At 39.0% G+C, this 27,073-nt stretch overlaps 1 protein-coding gene across 2 annotated transcripts; it reads left to right on the forward strand.

Annotated features, from left to right (window-relative positions):
• Nucleotides 1-330: 330 nt before the first annotated feature.
• Nucleotides 331-14,869, forward strand: C1H3orf85 (chromosome 1 C3orf85 homolog). Of its 2 annotated transcripts, XM_030941883.1 has the most exons (4): nt 337-353; nt 461-513; nt 11,727-11,860; nt 13,284-14,869. In XM_030941883.1, exons 2-4 carry the CDS (start codon nt 465-467, stop codon nt 13,371-13,373), a joined length of 273 nt encoding a protein of 90 aa, XP_030797743.1. In that variant the 5' UTR covers nt 337-353; nt 461-464; the 3' UTR covers nt 13,374-14,869. The 2 variants fall into 2 exon arrangements, 1 of the variants encoding a protein (XP_030797743.1); XR_004060346.1 differs by lacking the exon at nt 11,727-11,860 and having other exon boundaries at nt 331-353; nt 13,284-13,593.
• Nucleotides 14,870-27,073: the final 12,204 nt, after the last annotated feature.

Genomic DNA, 27,073 nt, shown 5'->3' on the forward strand with positions numbered 1-27,073 from the left:
TTTAATGTAAGTTTTTATTTCTCTGAAACAAATGCCCACTAGTGCAATTGCTGGTTTGGACAGTAATTGCAAATTTTAATTTTTAAGAAACTACCAAACTGTTTTACAAAGTGACTGGACAATTTTACATTTCCACCAGCAATACGTGAGTGATCCAGTTTTTCTACCTTTTTTAACATTACATTAATCCATGTAGATGGTAAAATTAGTAAATAAATAAATTACCCACATAAGAACAGCCTGTAAAAAGCCAGTTCAGAAAGTCCAAAGGGTAAAAAGGCAAGAGGTATATAAAAAAGCCACCTCAGACGAGGGCGTCTCTCTGACTGTGTCTCAGCTCACAGGGCTTCCAGGTATGCAACAACTGCTTTACACTTCTGAAAAGTACCTGATACACCATGAAGCTTTTTCCAGCTAAATTAAAGTAAATAATTTTTTTTAAATTTTTTTTCCAAAACAGGATCATGGCCTATAAAATGCTTCAAGTAGCCCTGTGTTCAACATTGCTTATCGGTAAGAACCTATTTCTTTTTTATTTATCATGTCTCCTACAACCATCAGATTGATAATACCTTTTGTCTTTTTAAATAAATGAACAAACACGTTTTTATCCATAGGCCTATTCTACAGCACTGTGGAAACCAAACTATTGTAGAATGCTTTGGTTTTGAACATGTTAATGTTAACTGTGTGTATGTGATCATTTTATTTCTAATTATATATTAACATGATACTATTCCTAAGAAGTCTAATTGCTGCCTCCAAAGAAGTGCTATTGTGTCCTTGAACAAAGAAAATTTTAAAATATCTTTCAGAACTATAATACTTACATAGTACCGTTATGTGAAGACCTCAAAGTACTTTGGGAACATGAATTAATTAACCTTTAGGGCAAGCTGTAGCTCAAAGTGGTGCTTTAAAGGCAGATCAAGGAAGGCACCAGAGGGCAGGCGATTTGCTGCCAAACTGACCCAGTAACTCAGTGGCTTCTGTCAAAATTGAACTGAGAGGTCATTTGTTTTGCTTGTAACAAAAACTGAAAATACTTACAAAGATGTAAATTATCTTCATGGTTAAATCTCTATAATTTATAAATATTTCTGATGCAGATGCTTGCATTAGAATAAACTTTTGCTTCTGTGAAAAGCTTGAGACTCATGCACAAAAATTTTATTTTTCCTGAAGCCCTTCCCACACATAGATAGATGTATTTATGTGTATGTATATAAGAAGCCTTCAATTCCTAAGCATAGAAATAATTTTAATAATGAGTTTTAATCATCAGTATTGCAATTTGCTGTTGAGTCATGTTTAAATCCGTGATTTAAACATTTTTAGCCAAGTTATTATAAGCAGTTATAACCAAGGCATACACAATCATACATAATTACAGCCCACATCGCCAGATGAAGAAAGTGAGGCTGGCTCAGTTTAAGTGAGTGTCTCAGAGCACATGGTAATTTAAAGTCATGGGCTGGTTATAACTCACCAGTGTAATGCTTTGCTTCGACCACTGATCCATGCAGTTGACTTGAGAGGGGGTAATGGTGGTGGATGCCTGCAAGGCTAAAGCAATGCTGGCTGGTCCACATTCACCTATGAATGCTGCAGGGTCAAAAATATCTGACAAAGGAAATTGTTCGGCAAAATTTTTAAAGACGCTTCAAAGACTTTCTTAAGAAACAAGTTTGAGTTTACTTCAACTCCAACTGAGATACAGATGTGTCTACCTATAAAGACAACTGGTTTGATTGACTTGACTCTAAAAAAATAATAATTTTTTGTTATCTAGTTGAAGTTTATGAAATAACAAGTTGAGAGCTAGAAACTAAGGACAGAGGTGCATGTACACTGCTGGGTTAGCCCTTCAGATCTCAGGAAGGAAGACTTCGATGCTTACAGATTGAGGAGACTGACATCTTCAGAAGCGGATTCATTCATTACAGTAATTGGTTTAGCTGACATCTACATCATATAGCTCTAGAGAAGAAAGTAATAGCTTGCATGAACTTTCTTTGCTTCTTTTCCTCCACATTTTCTTTTAAGAATACAGCCTATTCATGTGCACTTCTCTGAAGCCCTTTGCTTATAAGAAAACCACCGTTTTCTTTTTTTAAGTTTCTTTTCTTTTTTTTAAGTTTTCTCTATTATAGCTTAGTTGTCCAACAAATTACTTTTCTTTAGAATGTGATTTAAGGGAGGTAGGGAGAAGGTCTTATTGTCCATTTTCCTGATGGGAATGCTGAGGCCAAAAACAATGAAAGGCCTTATTCAAGTAATTAAATTTATGGGCAGAGTTGCCAAGTTATTTTATTGATTATTTTCAAAACAGTAACTTATACACATTGGAGCTGATTCTCTGGTCAGAGAATTAGAAGTTCAAGTGTTGTGACTTGATTTAAAAAATAAGCATATAAACTCTCTTTAACATTTAGGTCAAGAATTGCCTCCTTTCAGAAATGAAGGAGAGTTAAAGAAAAAAAAATTTTAATTGCCTTCTTCTATAATGAAATCAGCAAATATTAATGCTACTAATTTAAATTCCTTTTATGTGTCAGGGGCTTTGCATAGGCTATCTTAGTCCATTATCACGACCACTCTGAAAATATTAATAGCTGCTATGCTCCTCATTTTACAAAAAGAGGGAACTGAGGGCTTAGGGAATTCAAGTGACCAAGCTGCACGTCAATCAATGGTAGACACTGCATTCATGTCCAAATCCTACATTTACCACTTATGAGAGCAAAACTCTTCTTTCTGCTACACAAACTCTCCCCTCTGGCACTGCAGTGCCTGACATGGGCTAGCAGCAGCTCACAGAGCAAGACCTCCTCTGGAAAAAGTGGTGGAGGCAGTATCGTAGCCATTGCTTCCACAAGAAACGACCAGGAGTTAAGAAGCTGGGCGAGCTTACCTGACAAAATTGAGCAGAACCAGGACACCACTAATGACTTTCAATGACAGTTCCTAGTTGTACTAATGGTGAAGAGTAGCAACAGGGCATTTATTAAAACCAGACAGCTTTATATCACATGCAGAGGAAATATGGAAAACAGACATCTTTGAAACGTGTTTTTCTAAGTGAACCAACTCTTGAACACTATTAAGAATTATATTGGTGTTTTTTGTTGTTTCTCGTTTGTGTATTTTTTAAAGGATTCCTTTCATTGTTCTGCTAAAATGAAAAATAGATTTATTTTCCCTCAGCAATCATGAAACCCTGATTGGATTTGGCAGCTGGAGTTGACCCACACATGAAACGATTTGGGGGTCCATGCCCATGTTGTTGACCTGCAATCAGATCTGTCCATAAAGTGCAAGTATGTCTTCTGGTATTAGACAGGGAGAACAGTAAGCTGCCTTTAGTCTGTTTTTCCTCTCGTAGTTCCAGCTCTTACTTTTCACTCCACAGTTAGTAACCAATGCCAGTTTGTCTTGAAAGAGTTTTTATTTGCTTTGTTTTTTGACAAGAGCTTTTAAGCTCACATATTCTAACACACAACCCTGTCAGCATCCCCAATCCCTTTCTTTTTGCTTTCTTCTCTACCATAGGAAGACTAGCCCTTTTCAGTCATCCCTGTAGCCCTCCAATTCTTTAGAGTTCTGTATTCTCTGACACAGTTTTGGTTTATTTTAAAAGACTTTGTTCTTCATTTTACCTACTCATTTGGGCTTATGATTGATTGATACTCTCAAGAAAATACATAATAAGAATAAACTGGAAAATAATTTGGTTGGAAAAAAAATGTTGTAGGAAAATCCAGGTTCTTGTCACATGACCAGGAAGGATTAGGTTTGCAGACACTTTGAAGGGTGAAGGAGATGGAATTTATCAGGCGAAAGGGAAAATAGTAAAACTACACCGCAAAGTGGGAGATGGGTTCCTGTTAATAGGCCCTCGTATCACAGATTGAATCCCAGGTTCTCACACAGGAACAGGAAGGACCAGGACCCTCCCGCTGCAAACATTCTGAACTTCTGTGGCTCCACCCCTTCTCCTAGTGAGCAGAGCGGTCCGGGGTTCTCCGGTGACCCCTTTATACTTGGTTGTCTCAGTGTCATTGCTTATGACTAGATTCATTGAGCAGTCTGGGTGCTGTAGAAAAACTGTTTTGCTACACATGTGGCATCATCTGTCATGGCACTGGAGATGGGGATCCCATCAACACATACAGACAATGACCCAGAAAGAGTCACTATTGAACTAAATACAATGCTGCCTTTCGTGAGTTATGAATGTCCATGTCTACAAGATTATAAGTAATAAAAGAACCACCAGCTCCAAAGACACGTCCAAGGAAATTATGTGGCCATAAGAGTGAGTGCCAATATTGTGTATGTGTGTTGAGAGCAGGTTAGAACAGATTTTAGTTAAATCCAAGTGACACCACTTCCTGTTTACTTTTCAAAATACTCAACATGTCAGCAATTGTAATGCCAGTAAAGTGGAAGTTACTGAGTTAAAAGGTCAGTTAGAAAGCATCCTGTTATACCTTGTTCTTTGTTGTTGTTAGTTTGTTTTGTTTTTGTTTTTGTTTTTTGAGACGGAGTCACTCTCTGTCACCCAGTTGAAGTAGAGTGGTGCGATCTCAGCTCACTGCAACCTCCACTTCCCAGGTTCAAACGATTCTCCTGGCTCAGCCTTCAGAGTAGCTGGGATTACAGGCGTGTGCCGCCATGCCCGGCTAATTTTTGTATTTTTAGTAGAGATGGGGTTTCACCATGTTGCCCATTCTGGTCTCAAACTCCTGACCTTATTTATTCCACCCTCCCAAGGTGCTGGGATTACAGGTGTGAGCCACCCTGCCCGGCCCCTGTTAGACTTCTGAACAGGACACTGGAATATGAGAACTGGTCCGCAGTTCAGCACCCCTCTCTGTTTTTTCCAATTTCCTTTCATCCTCTTTGCCTTCTGTTGTGTCGCTTCCTTTATCTGCCCTGTGGCTTTTCACTTTTTGTCTTTTGTAAACCCCCTTCATTTTTCTCTCTTTCCTTTGATTTTTTTTCTTGATTTCTCTCTCCATCTCTTTCCTTCTATTCTCTTCTTTTTCTTCACGTTTTTCTGTCATAACCCAAATTGTTTCTCTTCCATTATCTGTCTCTCTCTCTCCTTTTCTCACCAATTTTTATTCAAGTTCAAGCAAAGTGAGAGAATACATTCTACTAAACACAACTCTTCTGTCTTCCACTATACATTTTTGGGTCAGTGACCAACTGTAATGGGGAAATAAATAAAATAACTATGCCATTGTGTGTAAAAATTACTTACCTGGTGGGGAGCGGTGGCTCACACCTGTAATCCTAGCACTTTGGGAGGCCAAGGCGGGCAGATCACTTGAGGTCAGGAGTTCGAGACCAGCCTGGCCAGTATGGCAAACCCCGTCTCTACTGAAAATACAAAAATTAGCCAGGCATGGTGGTCTATGCATGTAATCCCAGCTACTCAGGAAGCTGAGGCACAAGAATCACTTCAACCCCAGAGGCAGAGGTTACGGTGAGCCAAGATGGTGCCACTGCACTCCAGCCTGGGCAACAAAGCAAGACGCCATCTCAAAATAAAAAAAAAAAAAACCACTTACCAAAGAGAATATTCAAATTTTAGAAAATATGAACCGAAATGTGAATATTTTAGTCTCTCACAAAATCATAATTCCTCCTACATTTACAGAAATCTTTGAAATTTTTACACTATTACTAAGACGTTTATATATCCTTTTTTCCAGATCCTCTTTTGTACTTTATTCCTAGTGACCATTTGTACTTTATTTCAGTACTTAATTTGTGTGTGTCCATAATTTTCTGGGCAGTTATTTCATGTTTTCTTAAAAAATAAATATTTTAAAGGCAAGGACTGAGAGCTGTTCAATAAAAATAGTAAACAATAAATATTATTGTGTACTTATACTGAGTGCTAAGTGCTTTACTTTCATCATCCCATATGTAAATATCTTTGAACTTTAAGCAAGTCTGCACTGCTTACTCTCCATTTCTAGTACCAGGTATCAGGTAATAACCCGGATATCAGTATTACCTAGACCCTAAGGGAAATAGCTAGCAGTAGACCTATCCTATGAATCTGCCCAGATATTTTATGTCTTCTGACCCCACTGAATCTCATTGCATTTATTTCAAAAACATAAAGACATTGAAGGTTACATGTGGGAAATAATTCAGTTGTGCCTATCTGGGAATGACAAGAGTGCCCTGGCATGTGCTCTGTTTGTTTGGTTTTTTTTCCCTCCTTTTTTAGGGAGGCTTTGAGCAACAGATTATTGGGTTCTCTAAGCTACTTTTTCTTCATCTCCCTCCAACAAATAGCACCTTTCATCTTCGTCCAGTTTTGATTAAGTTGAGAAATAAAGAAATATGATTATGGAAGGCAATCGATTTCCTTTATTCCTGAGAAGGACTAATTTGGAAAATGTAGCTTAGGATAAGTACATAAAGGGCCTGATGATTGGACCCCCAAATTTGGCAAATTTACAACCGATTGTAGGTTGCAGAACCAGAACAGGAAGCATGTCCTAGGAGGGCAGTTTACTCTCAAGAGCAGAAGAAAGAGCTGAGCTGGGCGTGGTCAAGTTATACTTCTTGGATTTCCAAATTAACTGAGGCACTGCCCCTTCCCAGGAGCAGGGCACACATAGGGGTGAAGAGGGGTCTGGGCTTACCCTAAATGAGCTTCCTCTACATCAGGGAAAACAGACATCTGCCACCAGACTCTGCCCTTTAATTCTGTATCTTATTTTACCTTAGACTTTCTGATCTTTTAGATATATAGGTTCCTACCACAAGTATCATTTCAAGGTTATGTGTATAGAATATTGTCTTTTCCCCATCATTATGTTTAAAGAGTTTTTTTCAGCTTTCCATGGGTGCTAGTAACATAGAGACTTTCATTTCTAATGATGCAGTTTTCATTATTCTCATACTGCTCATTAGCCTGTGATGGGCACTCCCCACTTTGTTCATAATATGAATACATTTTTATCTGTTTTGCTTTAATTATTGGGTAAGTCTACTTTGACCTCTCTTTCACTTATTTCTGACTGTGGCAGCGCTAAATTTTTCAGTAAGTTCCTTGAAAGTAGTAGGAACTGTGCCCACTTAGCATATTCTCTGTGCTTCCGATAACACGATACCATGCATAGAAAGTAGTTTTTGATTAATGACCTATTTGTTATTAATACATTCCAGATCAAAATATTAGAGCTGGAAGAGACCTTAGTGGTTGTATAATCCAGACTTGTTTCACAGAACAAAAAATGGAAGTGCAGGAATAAGAAGTGGCTCAATGACCTAGCTGGTCACTGGCGAGGCCAAGAAAAGACTCTGGGTCCCTGATCCTTCTTGACTTGTGTAGGGAGAGCTGTGATCCCAAATAGTGTTTGCTTTATACTCTGAAGTGTTTGCCTTGCTTCTACTGTACAGAATTTTCTGCAGAGGATATTTGAGAAATGTTTAGACAAAACATTTACAGATCCTCTTAAAGCTGACTATGATGTAGGTGAAAAAAGGGGCATGTATAGGGAGTTGTAAAGAAAGAGAGAAAGATATTTTTCATAGCTGATGATCATGAAGTTTAAGAAAGGCATTAACCTGGTTGATATTGCCTACATTAAAAAAAAAACCACACTCATTTAAAAATCAACAAAGCAATAAAACTCAGGGTTCAGTTTTCAAACCCCAGCAATATTATATAGGTTCACAAATGCAAAACCCTGGTCTTGCTCTCACTAACTTTCAAGGTTGATCAGGCAGAATGAAAAAGGGAGGAGAAATTTCTCAAGCAGAGAGGATAATAGCCTGCCCTTCTATATTACTTGCATTTTTATTTCCAGCTCTGCCACTGACTTACTATATGACCTTGAGTGAGTCATTTCATCTCTGCATGTCAATTTTCTCAATTTGTAAAGTAGGATAATAAATACTACTTTCTGTCTCTCTCATGGGTGATGTTATCATCATCATCATCAATTAAGATTTATTGGATGCCTGTTGGGCTTATAATGCTGAGGTAGGTGGTTTGTCCTAGGGAGGAGAAGGAGATTGTGTTAGTAAAACATTTTCCATGAGCAAAAAGGTAAAAGACTTACAAAAGACAGAATTATTAGAGCTTAAAATAGCTATGGTATATATTTAAAGCATGCTTCTCTGCCAAGATTTATGCAACAGCGTTTTTTTTCTTAGTGATTGTATAATGCACCAAGATGACTGTGGTACGGAATTCTGGTTTTACTTTTAGATAATTCCAAGCAACATTATCTTAAGCAATTACTACAGATTCACTGTATATCCTAAGCATCATTTACTTAGCACTATTTATTGTTTATTGATGGAATTGGATCTATTTTGCATAGCTACTAATTTTGTTTTGAAAAAAACACCTATTTATTAACAGAATAATAACACATAAAATATGTAACACTGTAACTAACACCTTTTCTTCAAAGAGAATGATCAGAAATCTGAAAAGTGACCCATTAGTGCATTTCCTCTAAAAGCAAAAAATCAAAGCTGGTTCGTCCACCCTGGTCAGCCCAAATAAATGCAAGTTCCTTCCTCCCATCTTCGTCAAATCAATCCTGTCTTCCCATCCCACGTTCACCAGATTCAGGCCCTTCTTATCTCTCATCTGGACTATAGAATAGCCTCTGATCTTGTGTCCCTCACTCTTCTCTTCCTTTTACTGTCTGTTCTTACACCACTGACAAAAGGATCTTTCAGGGTAAATCTGTGAATGAATAAACAAAATGTGGTATATATACATATATACTAAATACATAAAGTATTACTTAGTCTTAAAAAGGAGTGAAATGCTGACATCACAATGTGGAAGAACTTTGATGGTATTATGCTATGTGAAATAAGCCAGATGGAAAAGAACAAATACTCTGTGATTCCACTTACATGTGGTGCCTAGAACAGGCAAATTCATAGGAAAAGAAAGTAAAACAGTAGTTACCAGGGGTTGGGGAGGGGTTAATGGGGAGTTGTTTAAAGAGCAAGAGTTTCTGTTTGGAGCGATGAAATAGTCCTGGAGATGGATAGTGGTGATGGTTGCAAAACATTGTAAATGTACTTAATACCACTGAATTGTACACCCAGAACTGGTTCAAGTGGTATGTTTTATGTTATGTATGTTTTACCATAATACAAACAATTTTTTTAAAAAGTAAATCTGGTCCTTCCTATCATTTTCTTATTCAGAAATGATTATTAATTATTTACATTAAAGCCCAAACTCCTTGGTATGACAGTTAAAATCATTCAGAATCAAGCTCCAACTTACCTTTCCAATGTTATCTCTGACCACATCTACACCACAACCCTACCTTTCAATCATATTGGCAAAATGAAAGTCACCGACCCTGAATCTTCCTTTGCTCCTCCATTCCTTAACTCTCCAGTTTTCTTCAGCCTGGAATACATGCACTTTGCTTCCACTCCCTTCATCCTCATTGTTGAAACATAACAAATCTTTGAAGCCCAACTCAAAACGAATTTCGCTGTGAGGTCTCCATGACAGTATCAAAATTGCTCCAACTATGGATGGTCTGATCACAGTATGTCTTCTTTTAATTATGTATGAACTCTGACTATAATGTGAATTATTTAATAGTAAGGGTTATTTGTTGTCTTACCTTTGCATGAAGTAGTGATTAGCAAGAGTTATTTTTGTTTATCTTTCCATGCAATGATGATAATCAGAGCAGGGACTAGGGTGAGAGAAGTGAGGAACTTATGGTACAAAATTTGTATGACCCTGAAAGTGAGTTCCTTGTGTTTTGTACCCTATGCTAGATGTCTCACATGCCTCAACTTAGTCTCAACCCTTGTGATTAGCTATTTACCTTGACATCAGTAAGTGTATATAATGCATTCTATAAATTATCTACTACTGCATAACTACTTTTTCCAAAACCTTAACAGCTTCAAACAAGTAACATATTATTGCAGTTGCAGGGTCATGAATTTGGGAGTGGCTCAGCTCAGTGGTTGTGGCTCTGGAGTTATTATGATGATGCAGTAGAGATGTCAGTGGGGGCTGCAACCATCTGAAGGTTTGACTAGAGCAAAAACATCAGGTTCCCAGATGGCTCACTTATCTGGTTATTGGTGGGAAGCATCATTTCCTTGTCATGTGGTCTTCCCCCTCAGGGCTGCTTGAATGCCCTCACAACATGGCAGCTGACTTTTCTTAGAGCAAGTGGTCCAAAAGAGGGGCTAGGCTGAAGCTGTAACATCTTTTATTTCCTAGCCACAAAAATTGCACACAGTCATTCCACAATAGCCTATGGTTACATACGTCAGCCCTATTAAATGAAAGAGGGGACTACTACACAAGAATATGAATAACAAGAAGTAGTAATCTTTGAGAGCCACCTTAAAAGATGGTTTCCACAGACTTGCTGGTTGGATTATCCTAAATTGGATTAGCTAGCAGCAGAACAGTATTACTTCTGGCGTCTGTCACTAATATCTCCAAGTTTAAATGTTAACTAATTTTTTTTTATATAAAACTCTTCTATCTAGCCACCTCTAACTATTGTTTTGAGATGGTGAAACACATCATTCCTCTGGCTTAAATTTTTTCAAAAATGTTTCCCCTTCTCCCACCCTGCTAAATCCAATTTTTCCTTCAAGGAGCAAGTGAAACAACTTCCTTGACCATGAAAATGCCTACTTGTACCCCAGTGTCTTAGTGCTCAATAACACCTTCTCCTAAATTCCTTTAGTGCAACCATATCCTGTGTTGCCTCACTTTGTTTATATCTTTGACCCTGGATCCCAACTAAACAGAAAGCCCTGCAGAGGGGAATTTTTGTACTGTATAGCTTGCTATAACCTGGGTTCATACAGAAGGTTGGTCAATAGAGGACTGCTAATAATGAGGTTGTTAAGTGCCTAATGTAACATTACTCACAATTAGATGTTGTAATAAATGCTTCTTTATCACAATGAACAGATTGTATTGTTGTCACCTATAGGTCGGGAGAAAATGTGTTCTTCCTTTATATTGATTCAAGTTATAATTCTGAATGCAATTGTGTTTTACTTGAGAATGAAAATACAACACAGATTGTTAAAATTTCAAGATCTTTAAAAAGTCTGGATTTTTAAAAATTATCATCTCTTTTTTCTTCTTAATCCTGGAGTAGGAAGGAGTTGGAAAATATAAGGCAGTTCAGTTTGATGGTGAATCAATCAATGCCAACAATTTAAACCACAGTGTCAGGTTTGGGGGCAGCCTAGTTCAAACAGAAAGATCAGCTCTATTTTGGAGGGCTAGGACAGCAAGAATAAGATTGTTGACTGCCTAGTTTGAGCCAGATGGTTTATAGTCATCAATTTATCCAGTCCTTACGCAAGTGTGTGTGTATTATTATACCCCTTAACATGCAAGAAAACTAAAGTGCGAAGAAATCAAGTAACTGCCAGAAAAGTGATAGGGCTGGAACTTGAATCCGGGTCTGCAGGCCCCCAGGCATGAAAGGAAGCTCTGAAATCCTGCTCCATCCACCACATAGCACGGGCTTTCAAGATGAACTAAATGCAGGTCAAATTGAGTGGTTAGCATACAGTGGTGACAAAGGGCCAAGGAGTAGCAGTCTCACTCAGAGCTTAGCTTTTCCAAAGATCACAGCTGGGTCTCTTGAAGAGGAAACATTGAGATGTAAACTATTGCTCTAAAAGATTCTGTGCTCTTGGACTCTAAATTGCAGGAGCATTGGGAGCGCCATTTTTGTTGGAGGACCCAGCAAACCAGTTCCTACGTCTCAAAAGACATGTAAATTTGCAGGATTACTGGGACCCAGATCACAGTTCAGATGTGTGGGGAAACACACTGGCTACTCAGGTATTTATGTTAGAAACAAATGGTCCTTCACCATTTATCTTTTTAAATGGTAATTCCATTAGCTGACCACTAATCAACACACGACTAGCCTATCCCTGATTTTTCTTCTCTGGACACTCTGAGCTGCATCTACTTTTTCCTCCCCATGAAATGGTTTTTGCCTGGTAAACTCTGCCTCTTGCTTAAAAACTAAACTCAAATGTCCCCTCCCCTCTGAAGCCTTTCCCTTCTTCTCAGGGCGACATTTGTCTTTCCTTCTCTCCCTTTTTGTATGCTCTTTCAAAAGTAAATAGCTCTCAAAATGTCAATTGGAATTACTTGTTTTGTGTACCCAGCCTACCTACCTGGACTATAAAGGTAGGGTCTGTATCTTATCCTTCAAGGTAATTATTCTCGGAAACTAGCAAAAAGATTGTTATATAGTCAAAGCTTAATAAATTATTACATGTTTGTGTAGATGGATGAATGGATAGTGGTCAGACTTTAGTTCACTTTCAGTTGTTCAGTAGCTAAATATCCTCTGTGATAATTATTCAAGGCTTTAATGTTGTTCCTCCATTTGCTTGCCTTTTGTACATTTTCCTATTCATTTGCATTCTTGCTGCAAAAAAAACAAAGAAGAAACTTGCATTGGCCTTTTTTATTCTATGTTTACTTTTCTGGTAGAAGAAGACATTAAAACTCCAGGCCAAATGAAATTGCTGAATTATCTGAGGATTTCAATTATTCATGATCTCCCTCTTACAATTTAGCAATTTAGGAAACAAAGCTGTATAATGAATGAATTAATTCCTTCACTTATTCTTTCTCTCTTTCCACATATCTCAGGCTCTGATTATCATCAGGCATGAGGACTATGTAAAGCCATAAAAAGTTGAATGTCCTTGTTTTCATGGGACCTTGATCCTGTCCTTACTCCACATAACTGGGTCTTAACTGGTCTACCAGAATCTGCTTGTTTTGCACTTGCTGATGAAAACCACTAACTGAATAATGCATCTAGTTTTATGGCTGTTTTTGTCCAATAGGCATTATTTAGCATTATTAAAACAAGACATTTGTTTATTTGGTCAATTAAGTAATTAAGTAGGCTGGTAGACTGTGTCTTCTTTATAGAATGTTGACATTTTCAGGTACACTCCTGCCTCTACTTGTAGACCAGTTTTGTACCAACTGACAGACACTATATAATGTAGCAAGACTCTACCACATTGGTTTATACTGTGGCCCCACAAGTCCTGTAAAATATCTGAGCATTGAAATAAACAGATTATTAAAAGTATGAAAACCAAAGTCTTTCGGTATAAATCTTCCATTATATTTTTCTCATCTTTTAGGAATAGCTGTATGATAATCAGAATAACTGATACAAGATATGTTCTACACATTCAGAGATCATGACTTGTGTTGCCTTTTCTTGCAGGCTCGTGAAATGTGGATTGCTTTGAAAACAACAGCACAGTATTATTTGGATGTGAATACCTTCACCTTTGACACGTCTGTTGCCCAGTAAATATGTTTTCCTGGTTAAAGCAGGAGGATGAAGATGGTGGAAGTTGGAATGGCATTGCGCCAAAACCATGGGTTTTGGAGACCTGAGGGTATATCCATGTTGTTTACTACATTATTTCTTATGTCTGTCTCAAAGTTGTTGAAAAGAGTAATTATGAAAACCGATGTAGAAACCTGGAATAGGACATTCTCAATAAATGGTAGTTCTCAAAAAAAGAACTTTAAAAAAAAAAAAAGGCTGTAGTAATAACATTTACCAAAAAGATGGCATTTATGGGAAAAGGAAAGCGAAAACAAACCAAAAAAAAGTAGTCTCATTAAACCACTCTGTTCATAGTTTTTACTGTCTATTGCCTCTTCTTTGAGAGAGTTTTTTAATTCAAAGAGGGGCAGGGAGCTCTCAAACGGAGCTGATCTTCTCTCTTCTTCGGTGCTTGTCACCTTAAGTCAGTCTATTTTAAAACCATGATTTTGAAATGTTTTTCTTCAAAGATGTACTGCTGAGTGGAGAATACAGCCTTAACTTACATAACACAGTAGATAGTGGCTAGGAACTTAATGAAGTCATTCACTTGTAAGTGCAAACTTCCTTCGAAGTTTTGTAAAATATTTGTAAGTTTTGCATTTTGTTCCATAAGTTATTGATGTTTGTTTTAATATGAAATAGCAGTTTTGACTCACTGACCAGGCACATTTTATAATTTTTTCAAATAAAACTGAAAAATTGGCCATAGGGAAAATTGGACTGCATTTATCCTGTAATTTTCCTTATATTCATGGATTACCACCTCAGTTTGGGAAACACTGAGATGATATAACTAATTGCCAAGATTGCCCCCCCACCCCAAAATCACAGGTAAATGGAATTTTTGTCTTCAGGAGTCTGTCTATCTCCATTCTGTATTCTCTACTTCAGTTGTTCTCTATAACAATTTATTTTGAACTTTTAAGGTAAATGGAAACATTTCCCTAAGACCTTAGTTGATCTTATGTGGTCTTAAAACAATCTTAAGCACTTTTGAGTAAATCAGAAAAATGAAATGCCAACAAGCCGTACTGGAAGGACTTTGGCCTCAGCAATTTCTTCTCCAAAAGGACACTGACAGCTGCTCAGCATTCCACATTTCCCATCCTACGGCCTAGAGGTGTTTTCAGTGAGAAATTTAAGGCTAATTTATAACTTATTAAGTTAACTGCTATCCATTTCCAATAAATATAAACAGATTTTTAAATTACATCTGAACAAACAAAACAAAGATGATGAATCATTTGGTTTTACAGTGGGAAATAAGTTTGAGATTGTACATAAATATATCTTCAGTGTTTTAACAATAATATACATTTTACTAACACAAAGTTTCATTTAATTATTTAACAAAAAATTGAGAATGCCTGTGTATTAGGGTTCTCCAGAGAAACAGAACCAATAGGATATGTATACATAGAGATACTCCTGAACTTACGATGGAGTTACATCCCAATAAACCCATCACATGCGGAAAATATTGTAAGTCAAAAGTGCATTTAATACACCTAACCTACCCAACCTCATAGCTTTGCCTAGCCCACTGGTATGGTTTGGCTCTGTGTTCCCACCCAAATCTCATGTTACATGGTAATTCCCATGGCCGGGCACAGTGGTGCACACCTGTAATCCCAGCACTTTGGGAGGCTGAGACAGGCAGATCACCTGAGGTCAGGAGTTCAAGACCAGCCTGACCAACATGGAGAAACCCTGTCTCTACTAAAAATACAAAATTAACCAGGCGTGGTGGCACATGCCTGTAATCCCAGCTACTTGGGAGGCTGAGGCAGAAGAACTGCTTGAACCTGGAAGGTGGAGGTTGCGGTGAGCCGAGGTTGTGCCATTGCACTCCAGCCTGGGCAACAAGAGCAAAACTCCATCTCAAAAAAAAAACAGAAAATTGTAATTCTCAGTGTTGGTGGCAGGGCCTAGTGGGAGGTGTGGCGATCATGGGGGTGGTTTCTAATGGTTTAGCACCATTTCCCTAGTGCTGTCTTGTGACAGAGTTCTCACAAGATCTGGTTATTTAAAAGTATGTAGCACCTCTCCTTAGCTCGCTGTCTCCTGCCACCATGTGAAGATTTGCTTGCTTCCTCTTCACCCTTCCGCCATGATTGTAAGTTTCCTGAGAACTTCCCAGTCATGCCTTCTGTACAGCCTGTGGAAGTGAGTCAATTAAACCTCTTTTCTTTATAAATTATCCAGTCTCTTTATTGCAGTGTGAAAATGTACTAAACATACTTAAACATACTCAGAACACGTACCTGGGCTTACAGTTGGGCAAAATCATCTGGCAACACAGTCTACTATAGAGTACTGTGTTTGTGTGGCTGATTGGGAACCATGGTTGGCTGCTGCTACCCAGCATCGGGAGAGAGTTCTGTACCACATATTGCTAGCCTGGGAAAAGATCTAAATTCAAAATTCAAAGTAGGGTTTCTATTGAATATGTATCACTTCCACACCATAATTAAGCTGAAAAATTTTAAGTTGAACCATAGTAAATAGAGGACTGACTGTAAAGAGAAAGAGATTGATTTTAGGGATTGACTCATGTGATTATGGAGGCAGACAAGTCCAAAGTCTTCAGGGTGGGCAGGCAGGCTTTAGGCCGGGGAAGAGCCCACGCTGCATTTAACACCCAACGCAGTCTGCTGGCAAAATTCCCTCTTCCTTTTGATAGGTCAGTCTTTTGTTCCTTCCAAGACTTCAACTGATTAAATAAGACTCATTCATATTATACAGGATAATCTCCTTAACCCAAAGCCAACCAATTTAATGTAAATCTTATCCAAAAATACCCTCACAGAGGCATTCAGAATAATATTTGACTATGTTTTACATATTCTACTGGAAGATTACAAACGTAAATACTGTGGTGACTCTGAATTCTTCTGAAGCAGGTTTTCATTGTGAAATTTAAAGGCAACTCTGTTGGTTTGCCTTCTTCACCTGCTTCGTATAGGGGCCCACTATGTAACTGGAAATGACTGGTAAGGATAATCCTACTAAATCCAGACTCCCAGAGGCTTCTGTCCAAATTTGAGGCTCACCGGTCTGACTCTACACAAGCAATATTCTGCCTAAGCTTTCCTGCATTTTCTATAAAACCGGTCAACATATATGCCAAGGATCAGGCTGACCCTTTTTATGTCTCTTGGACATCCCACCTGCTATAATTCCTGTAATACTGATTCACATGCTTTCCCAGTGGACACTTCAATGCTATATTAGTCCGGGAAACAATTCCAAGTCTTCCTTTGATGATACGAAAGGCATGGTGCTAATCTTGTTATGGATCCTATTCAACCATTTTTCAAAACCTTCAACTGATTAAAAAAAGGAAGTAAACATTTATTGAGATATATATTTTGCTGTGCACGATACTAAACCGTTATATCCTTTACCTTATTGAATTATAACAATCTGATAAGGTAGGTCCTACAGATCCCATTTTAGGGCAATGAAAATTAAGGTTTAAATTGTCTAGATAGTGCTAACTAGAGGCAGCTCTATAACAGCAATTAAGAATGTCTAGACTTCTGGCCAGGCACAGTGGCTCACTCTTGTAATCCCAGCACTTTCAGAGGCCAAGGTGGGTGGATCACTTGAGGCCAGGAGTTTGAGACCAGCATGGCCAACATGGTGAAACCCCATCTCTACTAAAAATGAAAAAAAAAAAAAATGAGCCAGACATGGTGGACTGCACCTGTAATTCCAGCTACTTGGGTGGTTGAGGCATGAGAATCTCTTGAACCTGGGAGGTGGTGGTTGCAGTGAGCTGAGAGAGCACCACTGCACTCCAGCCTGGGCAATAGAGCGAGACTCTTTCTCAAAAAGAGATGTCTAGACTTCAATCATGGCTCACTTTGGCTGGCTGTGGAGTCTTATTGACACCTTTCTGTGCTCAGCTTCCTCTTTGGTAATATGGGAATAATTGGATCTACTTATTGTGAGGAATAAATAAGATGAGGTAGAACAGTGCCTGGCCTGGCACAGGACTAAGCACACAATAAAAGTTAGGTATTACTATTAGCTTTCCTAAGGTCACATAAAAGTCTATGCTCTTTTTGGTTTTTCGCAATCACAATGTATTCCAGAATTCTGTTATCCATAACTCAAAGCTCCCCCAAACTTGGCCTTTTTAAATTATTTCGTCTACTCCCCTCAAATACTCTTTCTACCGCGTATGATTTATTGATTCATGTATTCACTCATTTAACAAACACAACTGCCATCTTTCCTTGGCCTAGGCATGGTGAAGGTACGAAGAGGACTGAGACACAGTTTCTTCTCCATAGAGCTTCGAATTTAGTAAGAGAGAAAAACATCCACTGCATTTATACAGAGGAAAGCTACATTGATTCAAATTACAAATTTATATACAGAGGATAGACAACTTACTCAGCCTGGGGGATTCAGGGAAGGTTTCACGGAGGAGGTGGATTTAGATTTAGGTTTCAAAGAAGAGTAACATATGCATATGTAATTATAGCATATAAAATGGCTATAACTACAACTTTTAATTATAGCAGTTTATAGTACACTTACCTACATTCATCAGTATCACTGTTGTATGTAAGTGTACCATTATCAGGAGGCTGAGGCAAGAGAATGGCATGAACCAGGAGGCGGAGCTTGCAGTGAGCCAAGATCACACCACTGCCTCCAGCCTGGGTGACAGAGTGAGACTCCATTTCAAAAAAAAAAAAAAAAAAAGTATACCATTATAGTATTGCAGCGCAGTTGGCCTTCCATATTGGTAGGTTCTACATCCACCAATTCAACCAGCTGTGGATCAAAAATATTTGAAAAAATGAACAATAAAAAATAATAAGACAACTAAAAATAATACAAATGTTAAAAGCTGTACCCTATAACACCTATTTACATAGCATTTCCATTGTATTAGGTATTATAAGTAATCTAGAGATGATTTAAAGTATACAGGAGGATGTGCATACATTATATGAAAATACTATACCATTTTATATAAGGGACTTGAACATCTGCAGATTTTGGTATCTGTGGGGCGGTGGGGGGGGGGGTCCTGGAACCAACCCTCTGTGGATAGCAAGGAACGGTTTTAAGGTTAGGATTTAAGATTTATATTTGTAACTCCAACAATATCTAGGACAATGTCTGGTGTGCAGTAAGTGTTTGGTGAATAAATGGGTACTGATGAGGATGACGCCTATCAGAAAGTCATAGTCACAAGATTTTGCTCTTACCTTTTATGTCAGTGACAGGACAAACAAATGCGATGTGATGTAATTTATCCTCCTTGCTGTCCAGTGAGTCAGTAAGAGAACTGAATAAGAACTCAACAGTATTTTTTCATTTCCGCTTCTTCAGTTTCATCCACACAGCAGAGTCAGTCTCAAAAGATATCCATTTTTGTGCCAATTCATTATAATTTAAATAGAATAACTAATGGATGAGAACCACTGTACACATAACAAATTAAAAATGAAGGTATTTAATTTCTTGTGTGGATTTTACTTATTCCATTTACTTTCCTCAGATTGATCTCAAATATCTCAGGCAATTGAATCAGGCAGAAAATATATATATCTCACACTGTTATCTTCAATGACAGTGGCAGTCTGAATGAATTTTATTGAAAGTAATTTAGCATTGACTGGTTAAATATACAAACTACTCATCTAAATCAGAGATAGTGCCGGACTACTTCAAATTAGAGACAAAAAAATAAATATTTGGAGATTACATCACAAATTGGAACTGTCTTAGAAGGCAGTTCAAATGTAAAAATGAAATAAATTAGATTTAAAATGTTTTACTCCATCCATCAGTGACAAAAGCAGCTGCACTTTCTCTGTCTGATCATAACAATAGAAAACAAGCTAGTTATTTTTTAACAGACAAATTGAGGAAAGATATGTCTTCTCAGCTCCATTCTTTTGCCCCATCGAAAGTATACTTTTGAAGAGGTATTCTGGTGATCTCTAATCCAGGCAGTAACTATACAGAGAAAAAAGTATCCTGACCTGTAGTATAGTTGGACTTTTAACTACCTTTAAAGACCAGACACGAATTCTCTGGCATTTTTCCTGAGAGTTTTAATGTTTAACTTTGGGTTGTGCCCCTTGGGGAAAGAATATGGAGGGGGTATAGCCTGGTATTTAAGAATGTAGCCTCTGGAAGCAGAAGCCTGTTTAGATCCTATGAACACCTAAGGGTTGCTATTGTTAAAGTTACAACTATACCTGATTATGGTAGCAGTGTTGAGGAAATTCCTACTGGGGACCCCAGTCAACAAATTTTTTAATTTTTTTTTAAATTTTTGGGATTTTTTTAGAAACAGGGTCTCACCCCATCACCCAGGCTGGAGAGCAGTAGTGTGATTGCGGCTCACCGCAAGCCTCAAACTCCTGGGCTCAAGCTACCCTCCCACCTCAGCTTTCTGTGTAGCTAGGACTACAGTTGCATGCCACCACACCCACCTAATTTTTTTATTTCATTTTGTAGAGGCAAGGTCTCGCTATGTTGCCCAGACTGGTCTCAGACTCCTGAACTCAGGGGACCCCCCTTCCTTGGCCTCCCAAAGCCCTGGTATTACGAGCATGAGCCACCACACTCATGGCTAACAATTTTTTTGATCACCTGAATTTCTCTGATTCACATACTATCACAGATCATTTCCCCTTAATGTGCCATAAAATAATTACCCGACTGATGAAATCTTTACATTTTAAAATTCAAGGAGTTCCCAGTGGTCAATAATACCAAAGCAACCAAGATTAGTCTTGCTGTTGTTCTGGTTTTCTAAAGAATCTCACACATGTTCTGTTTTTCTAAAGAATCTCACACATCGTCTGCACCAGTTCTACATTTGTGGGCTTGCTATGTTTGAGGCACTACAGGACTTGGTGCAGGGCGTCAAAGATGAATGAGACCAGTTCCTGCTGGTAAGGATCTCCAGATGTGCAGTGACGTGAGGGGCTACTGTCTGTGCACACTATGATGAGGTAAAGTGCCCCAACAGAAGTCCTGTCCGCAAAGGGTTCTTGATGGCTGGATGCCTGCCTGGAGCTCTGATCTCATCCTGCACTCTTCTCCCCTCTCTCTCGCTCACTGACATGTTCCAGAGCACTGGCCTCCAGTATGATTTTACAGCACGTCAAGGGTGCTCCACTGTCAGCAACTGACGCTTCCCTCTTCCTGGACTCTTCTTCCCTGTGAAATTTAAAAGGTTGATTTCTCTCCATCTTCCAGGTCTCAGCTCAAGTATTCTTCTTCACGGATAGCATCCTTACTATCTGGTATTAAGTAGCTTGCTCTATCACTTTATTCTTGCTGCTGTAACAAATTACCACAAGTTCAGTGGCCCACAACAACTTGAGTTTATAGTCCTTTTTTAAAACTATTTTTTTATTTTAGAGACGCAGTTTTGCAATGTTGGCGAGGTTTGTCTTGAACTCCTGGCTTCAAGCAGTCCTCCACCTCAGTCTCCCAAAGTGCTAGGATTATAAGCATGAGCCACCATGCCTGGCCCTTAATTTATAATTATATAGACCTTTAGGTTATAAGGCTGACATTAGCCTCACTGGGTTAGGATCAAGGTGTCAGTGAGACTGTGTTTCTTTCTAGACAATCTTGAGAGAAATCAGTTTCCTTGCCTTTTTCAGTGTCAGGAAGAAAATATAATTTTCTTCATCCCTCAAATGTTTGTAGTTGGGACAGACCCTTATAACAAAAGAGACATCATCAAGAGAAAAACAGTTTATTTTAAAATACAGTGCATATCACACAGGACAAACCTCAATGAAAGGTACAGTGGTCCTTTCTTATCTGCAAGTGATATGTTCCAAGATCCCTTCTAGATGCCTCAAACGTGGATAGTACTGAACCCTACTGTATTAGTGCATTCTCACACTGCTATGAAGAACTACTTGAGACTGCGTAATTTATAAAGAAAAGAGGTTTAATTGTCTCACAGTTCCACCAGCTGTACAGGAAGCATGACTGGAAAGGCCTCAGGGAACTTAGAATCATGGCAGAAGGTGAAGGGAAGGCAAACACGTCTTCACATGGCAGCAGGAGACAGAGAGTGAGGGGGGAAGTGCTACATACTTTTGAACAACCAGATCTTGTGAGAACTCGCTATTATGAGAACAGTAGAGGGGAAATCCATCCCCATGATCCAATCACCTCTCACCAGGTCCCTACCCCAACATTAGAGATTACAATGAAGCATGAGATTTGGGTGAGGACACAGAGCCAAATCATGTCACCTACATATGCTGTTCTTTCCTACACATATATACCTATAACAGTACATTAGGGAAGAGTAAGAGATTAATGCCAATAACTAATAAAATAAGACAATTATAACAATATATCCTAATAAAAGTTATATGACTGTGATCTCAATCTCTGTCTCTCTCTCTCTCTCTCTCTCAAAATATCTTATTGTACCACCACACTCAACTTTTTTTTTTTTTTTTTGAGACAGAGTACCACCCCGTTGCTCAGGCTGGAGTTCAACGGTGCAGTCTCGGCTCACTGCAACCTCTGCCTCCCAGGTTCAAGTGATTCTCCTATCTCAGCCGACTGAGTAGCTGAGATTACAGGCACACACCACCACACCCGGCTAATTTTTGTGTTTTTAGTAGAGGCAGGATTTCACCATGTTGGCCAGACTGGTCTCGAAACCCTGGCCTTAAGTGATCTGCCAACCTCGGCCTCCCAAAGTGTTAGGATTACAGGCGTGAGCCACCACGCCTGGTCTATACGCAGCTATTTTTTAATCACAGTTGACAGTAGGTAACTGAAACCATGAAAAGCAAAACTGTGGATAAGGAGAAACTACTGTAATTCAAGGCAGTGGCTTAGAACTCTGGCTTATTTGGCATGTTTAACAAAGAACAATAAATCTATAGAGAAAAGACAGGCTAAAGTAAAGGGGAGGCAAGAGAGAGGAGAATTCCTCCACTGCTGCTTCTTAATTGCCTTTAGCTCAGCAATAATTTTTGTAACAAGGAGGCATATTTTGGGGTGACATTTCTAAGACACTGCATTCCTTGGCTTGTGGCCCCTTCCCACCATCTTCTCTGCCTCTTCCATCACCATCATTCTCTCTTTCTCTACCGACTCCTCTCTCTCTGACGAAAGCTGGGAAAAGTTTTCCATTTTAAAGGACTTGTGCTTAGGTTAAATTCACCTGAATAATCTGGCATTATCTGCCCATTTTAAGCTTCTTCACTTTAATCACATTGGCAAAATCCTTTTTGCCATATAAGGGAATATATTCACAGGTTTCTGGGGTTAGGATGTGGACTTTTGGGGGCTGGTTATTCTACCTATCATTCTTAACCTTCCCCTAGTTTCTCTCTATTTTGTTGCCATTTTTTAATGTCTTTGGTTTTTCTTTGAGATAGCATCTCACGCGGTCACCCAGGCTCGAGTGCAGTACAGCAATCACAACTCACAGCAGCCTCAGCTAATTTTCTTTATTTTTTGTAGAGCAGGGTCTCACTGTGTTGCCCAGGCTGGTCTCAAACTTCTGGCCTCCCACCTTGAGCACTCAAAGTTCTGGATTACAGACATGGGCCACCTTGCTAGGCCGCTTGTTTCTTGTTATTTTGTATAGCACTATAGGAAATTATCTTGTTTATGGATTTATAATTTACTTATTTTTACATATTTAGTCCATGAAAAGTCACCCTTCCACCTTTTTTCCCCTGTGCTAGTCTGTAATCTTCTTAAGAATCAGAACTTGAGCTACATTGATCGCAGTAGCATCCCCAGCCCCTAGAGTGACTACCGGTAGAAATTATTCTTAAATAAATAAATAAACTAAATTTTTATAACTGGTATAAGCTTTAGAGAGGAGGCACAGCTTAAGTTGCTTGAAAATAAGTAAGAAAATTATTGGGTGACAATCAGAGAGACTTTCCAGCATGTGCAAGAAAGAGCAGGATCACCACAGAATGACGGTACAACGGTGCTCTTGGAGGAGGCCAAGGATGCGAGAGGCTGAAAAAAGTGAGTTGGAGCCAAATCACTAACAACTGCTTAGAAATAATAAGAAATATATAACAAGAAATGTTGAATGATTTTACATGGAGAAGTAACTTGATTAGCTTTGCATTTTAAATACTTCATATCCCTGGTGTCATAGTCAAAGAAGATTGCTTGGAAGGAGGCCAAGTGGGAGGCTGGGAAGCAAGTTTTTTTTTCTGTCTTCCAAAGTTTTAGCTGTTTAATCCGATGAAATAATGAATGCCAAATCGTTAATAGAAAATTGCTAATAGAAAATCCATATCTTTATTTAGGTAATGTGTATTATGGTAGTTGACACTGGAGATAGTATTCTTTCCCCTACCAAGTGGGGAAGACTTTTGGCAACATACCAAGCAACCTTCTTAAGAGATTTTCTTTTTTTCAATCTTGGAGGACAAGTTATATAAAGTCCACTGCTATAATAATTTCTTTTCTTTTCTTTTCTTTTCTTTTTTTTTTTTTTTTTTTTGAGACGGAGTCTCCGTTTGTCACCCAGGCTGGAGTACGGTGGCGCGATCTCGGCTCACTGCAAGCTCCGCCTCCCGGGTCCACGCCATTCTCCTGCCTCAGCCTCCGAGTAGCTGGGACTACAGGCCCCCGCCACCATGCCCGGCTAATTTTTTGTATTTTTAGTGGAGACGGGGTTTCACCGTGTTAGCCAGGATGGTCTTGATCTCCTGACCTCGTGATCTGCCCGTCTCGGCCTCCCAAAGTGCAGGAATTACAGGCATGAGCTACCGCACTCGGCCCCGGCCTAATAATTCCTTTAAAAACCAAAGATTCGGTTGTATATGTTCCAGTCTGGCAGTGTCATACAAAGTTACATTTGGAAAGATATTCAAGCAGTCTCTTTCTCTCTTGCTCCAATTTTACAATGGTATAAACAAAACAAAACAAACAAAAGACGCCATCAAACTTTCAAGTGTGGGCGACATGAGTAATGAGGGTTTTGAAAGGAGAAATGGCAGCAGGAAAATCTGATAGACTCTCAGAGTCTGGAGATGTTGTATTTGGTTTTAAGCACTTGATTTCATGTTCTATCCTCCCTTCATCCCATTTCCTATTCAGAAAACATTATGCACAAACACAGACGTTGTATTTGGGAAGTTATGGACTTACTTCCTAACTGAAGATTTTCATGTGAGAAAGATTTTAGTTAATAACATATCAGCATTGGTTCATTAATTGCTACCAACGCATTACACTAATGCAAAATGTTAATAGGAGAAACTATGTTTGTAGGAATAATGTCATGTGGGAACTCTGCTCAATTTTTCTGTAAATTTAAAACTTCTAAAAAGTAAAGTCTTATTCTTTTAAATGACAGAGAAAGCACCACTTTGACATTACTTAACTATAGCAGTGCCACCATCCACTTGCCTACCAGAATGTTTTACTCAGAGATAGCGCGATCATGCACTTGATTTGCCCAGGATGATCCAGTTTATGTCTGTTGTCCAGGTATAATTATTAACCCACCCTCCCTTTGTTCTCAGAGGTCTTCCATTCCCAATGACAAATTGCATGGTCACTGTACATAGAGGGGAAAAGAGAAGTAAAATATTTTTAACGTACACCTTTGACTGTGCCCTTTTTTTTAAGAGTTTCATTTAAGCCTTACAATGTTCCTATGGGGACAACTTTTTCTTCTTCAATTTCCAAATGGGAAAACTGAAGCTCAGAAAGGATAGTTATTTACCTGAGACCATACAATTCAGCACTGGCAGAACCACCAGTTAAACCTTGATCTCTATGACTCCAAAGCTCATGCTCTTTTTACTGTAGTATTTCAATTCTGGAAAAAAAGCCAGGTGATCTTTGGACATCTTTCCAGATGCTGTAATTTTTGAAAGAATTCTATAGCAGCTACACTAAGAAGCTCACATACACGGTATGAGGTAGTAGATAGTAGAGATTATATATAAAGAGTTTTGTTTATAAAACCCTGAGCGCTTTGGGAGGCCGAGGTGGGCAGATCACAAGATCAGGAGATCGAGACCATCCTGGCTAACACACTAAAACCCCGTCTCTGCTAAAAATAAGAAAAAAAAAATTAGCCAGGCCTGATGGCGGGTGCCTGTAGTCCCAGTTACTCAGGAGGCTGAGGCAGGAGAATGATGTGAACCTGAGAGACGGAGTTTGCAGTGAGCTGAGATCGCACCACTGCACTCCAGCTTGTGTGACAGAGTGAGACTCTGTCTCAAAAAAAAAAAAACACTCTGAGAAATTTTTCTTCAGTAAATTTTGATGATGTCACAATTAATGTCTGTTCTATCCCTGGACAATCTGATAATAATGATGTCTGTAATCCATTATCTCCTGTAAGTACAGTGATAGGTAGCTCTCAGATTTGCTGGCTGATCTCAGCATATCAGAGAAGAGCTGTTAATTTGTGCCACTACATCTGTGTAGGGAGGAGGGAGTCTTTGGGGAAGTAACAAATCCTGCAGGCTGTGGCAGCAGCTCACATTTCTGGCTAATTGGAAACACCAACCAACTTTTTTTTTTTTTTTTTTTTTGAGATGGAGTCGCGCTCTGTCACCCAGGCTGGAGTGCGGTGGCGCGATCATGGTTCACTGCAAACTCCACCTCTCGGGTTAACACCAACCAACTTTTTCCTCCCACAACACATTTGGACTCATTTCGAAGACTGCAATATCCTGGCCAGATCTTCCATACACATTTTTCTCTTTCACTCCCAAATTCTCACAGTGCATCTGCCATCCCTGCCATTTGTCATCGTTCCAAAAAAGTAAGGCCTGCCTTGGGATGGGATAATTTCAGTTGTGGCAGAAGAAGAGTAGTAGCAGCTGGATTAGAAGTTGTTTCATAAAGGATCTCTTCAAAAGATGATCAAACTTTTCTGTCTCAATAGAATTTTAAAAAGTAGGTAATGGGCCAGGCGCAGTGGCTCATGCCTGTAATCCCAGCACTTTGGGAGGCCCAGGTGGGTGGATAGCTTGTCCTCAGGAGTTCAAGACCAGCCTGGGCAACATAGTGAAACCCTGTCTCTACAAAAAAATACAAAAATTAGCTGGCGCAGGGGCTCACGCCTGTAGTCCCAGCTACTTGGGGTACTGAGTGGGGAGGTTCACTTGAGCCCAGGAGGCAGAAGTTGCAGTGAGCTGAGATCATGCCACTGCACTCCAGCCTGGGCAACACAGTAAGACCCCATCTCAAAAAAAAAAGGTAGGTAATGAACTTTATTCTTTGTGTGGTACTTTATGTATATGTATATATAAGCATCATCTCTGTCATCAGACACACCTGGATTGAGCCTCAGCTTCACGACTGAGTTCTGCCAATAATACCTCTGTGTTCTACAGTTCTTTGTTCCTCTCTGTTCCTCAGTTTCCTTATGTGGAAAATGGATGCAATAAAAGTAGCTATCTCATAGGGTTGTGGTGGGCTTGAATGACATAAGGCATGTAAAAAACAGCCTGACAATGTAAGTTCTGTGAGGACAGGAGAGATTGATTTCAGCCTAAATATGTAGTACAGCAACTCATTAAAGTATGGTCTGGAGGCTCCTGGAGACCCACAGAATGCTGAAAGGGGTTCCGTCAGGTCAAAACTATTTTGGTAAAAATACCAAGATGTTATTTGCCTTTTTCACTCTTTCTCATGAGCGTAGAGTTTTCCAAAAA

Source organism: Rhinopithecus roxellana, chromosome 1, assembly GCF_007565055.1.
Source record: "Rhinopithecus roxellana isolate Shanxi Qingling chromosome 1, ASM756505v1, whole genome shotgun sequence".
In the NCBI taxonomy this organism is placed as follows: Eukaryota; Metazoa; Chordata; class Mammalia; order Primates; family Cercopithecidae; genus Rhinopithecus; species Rhinopithecus roxellana.

Coding starts and splice junctions, on each gene's coding strand:
- C1H3orf85 (XM_030941883.1), top strand. CDS start 465: ATGGCCTATAAAATGCTTCAAGTAGCCCTGTGTTCAACATTGCTTATC. Junction 514..11,726: donor GTGTTCAACATTGCTTATCG/GTAAGAACCTAT, acceptor TCTAAATTGCAG/GAGCATTGGGAGCGCCATTT. Junction 11,861..13,283: donor GAAACACACTGGCTACTCAG/GTATTTATGTTA, acceptor CTTTTCTTGCAG/GCTCGTGAAATGTGGATTGC.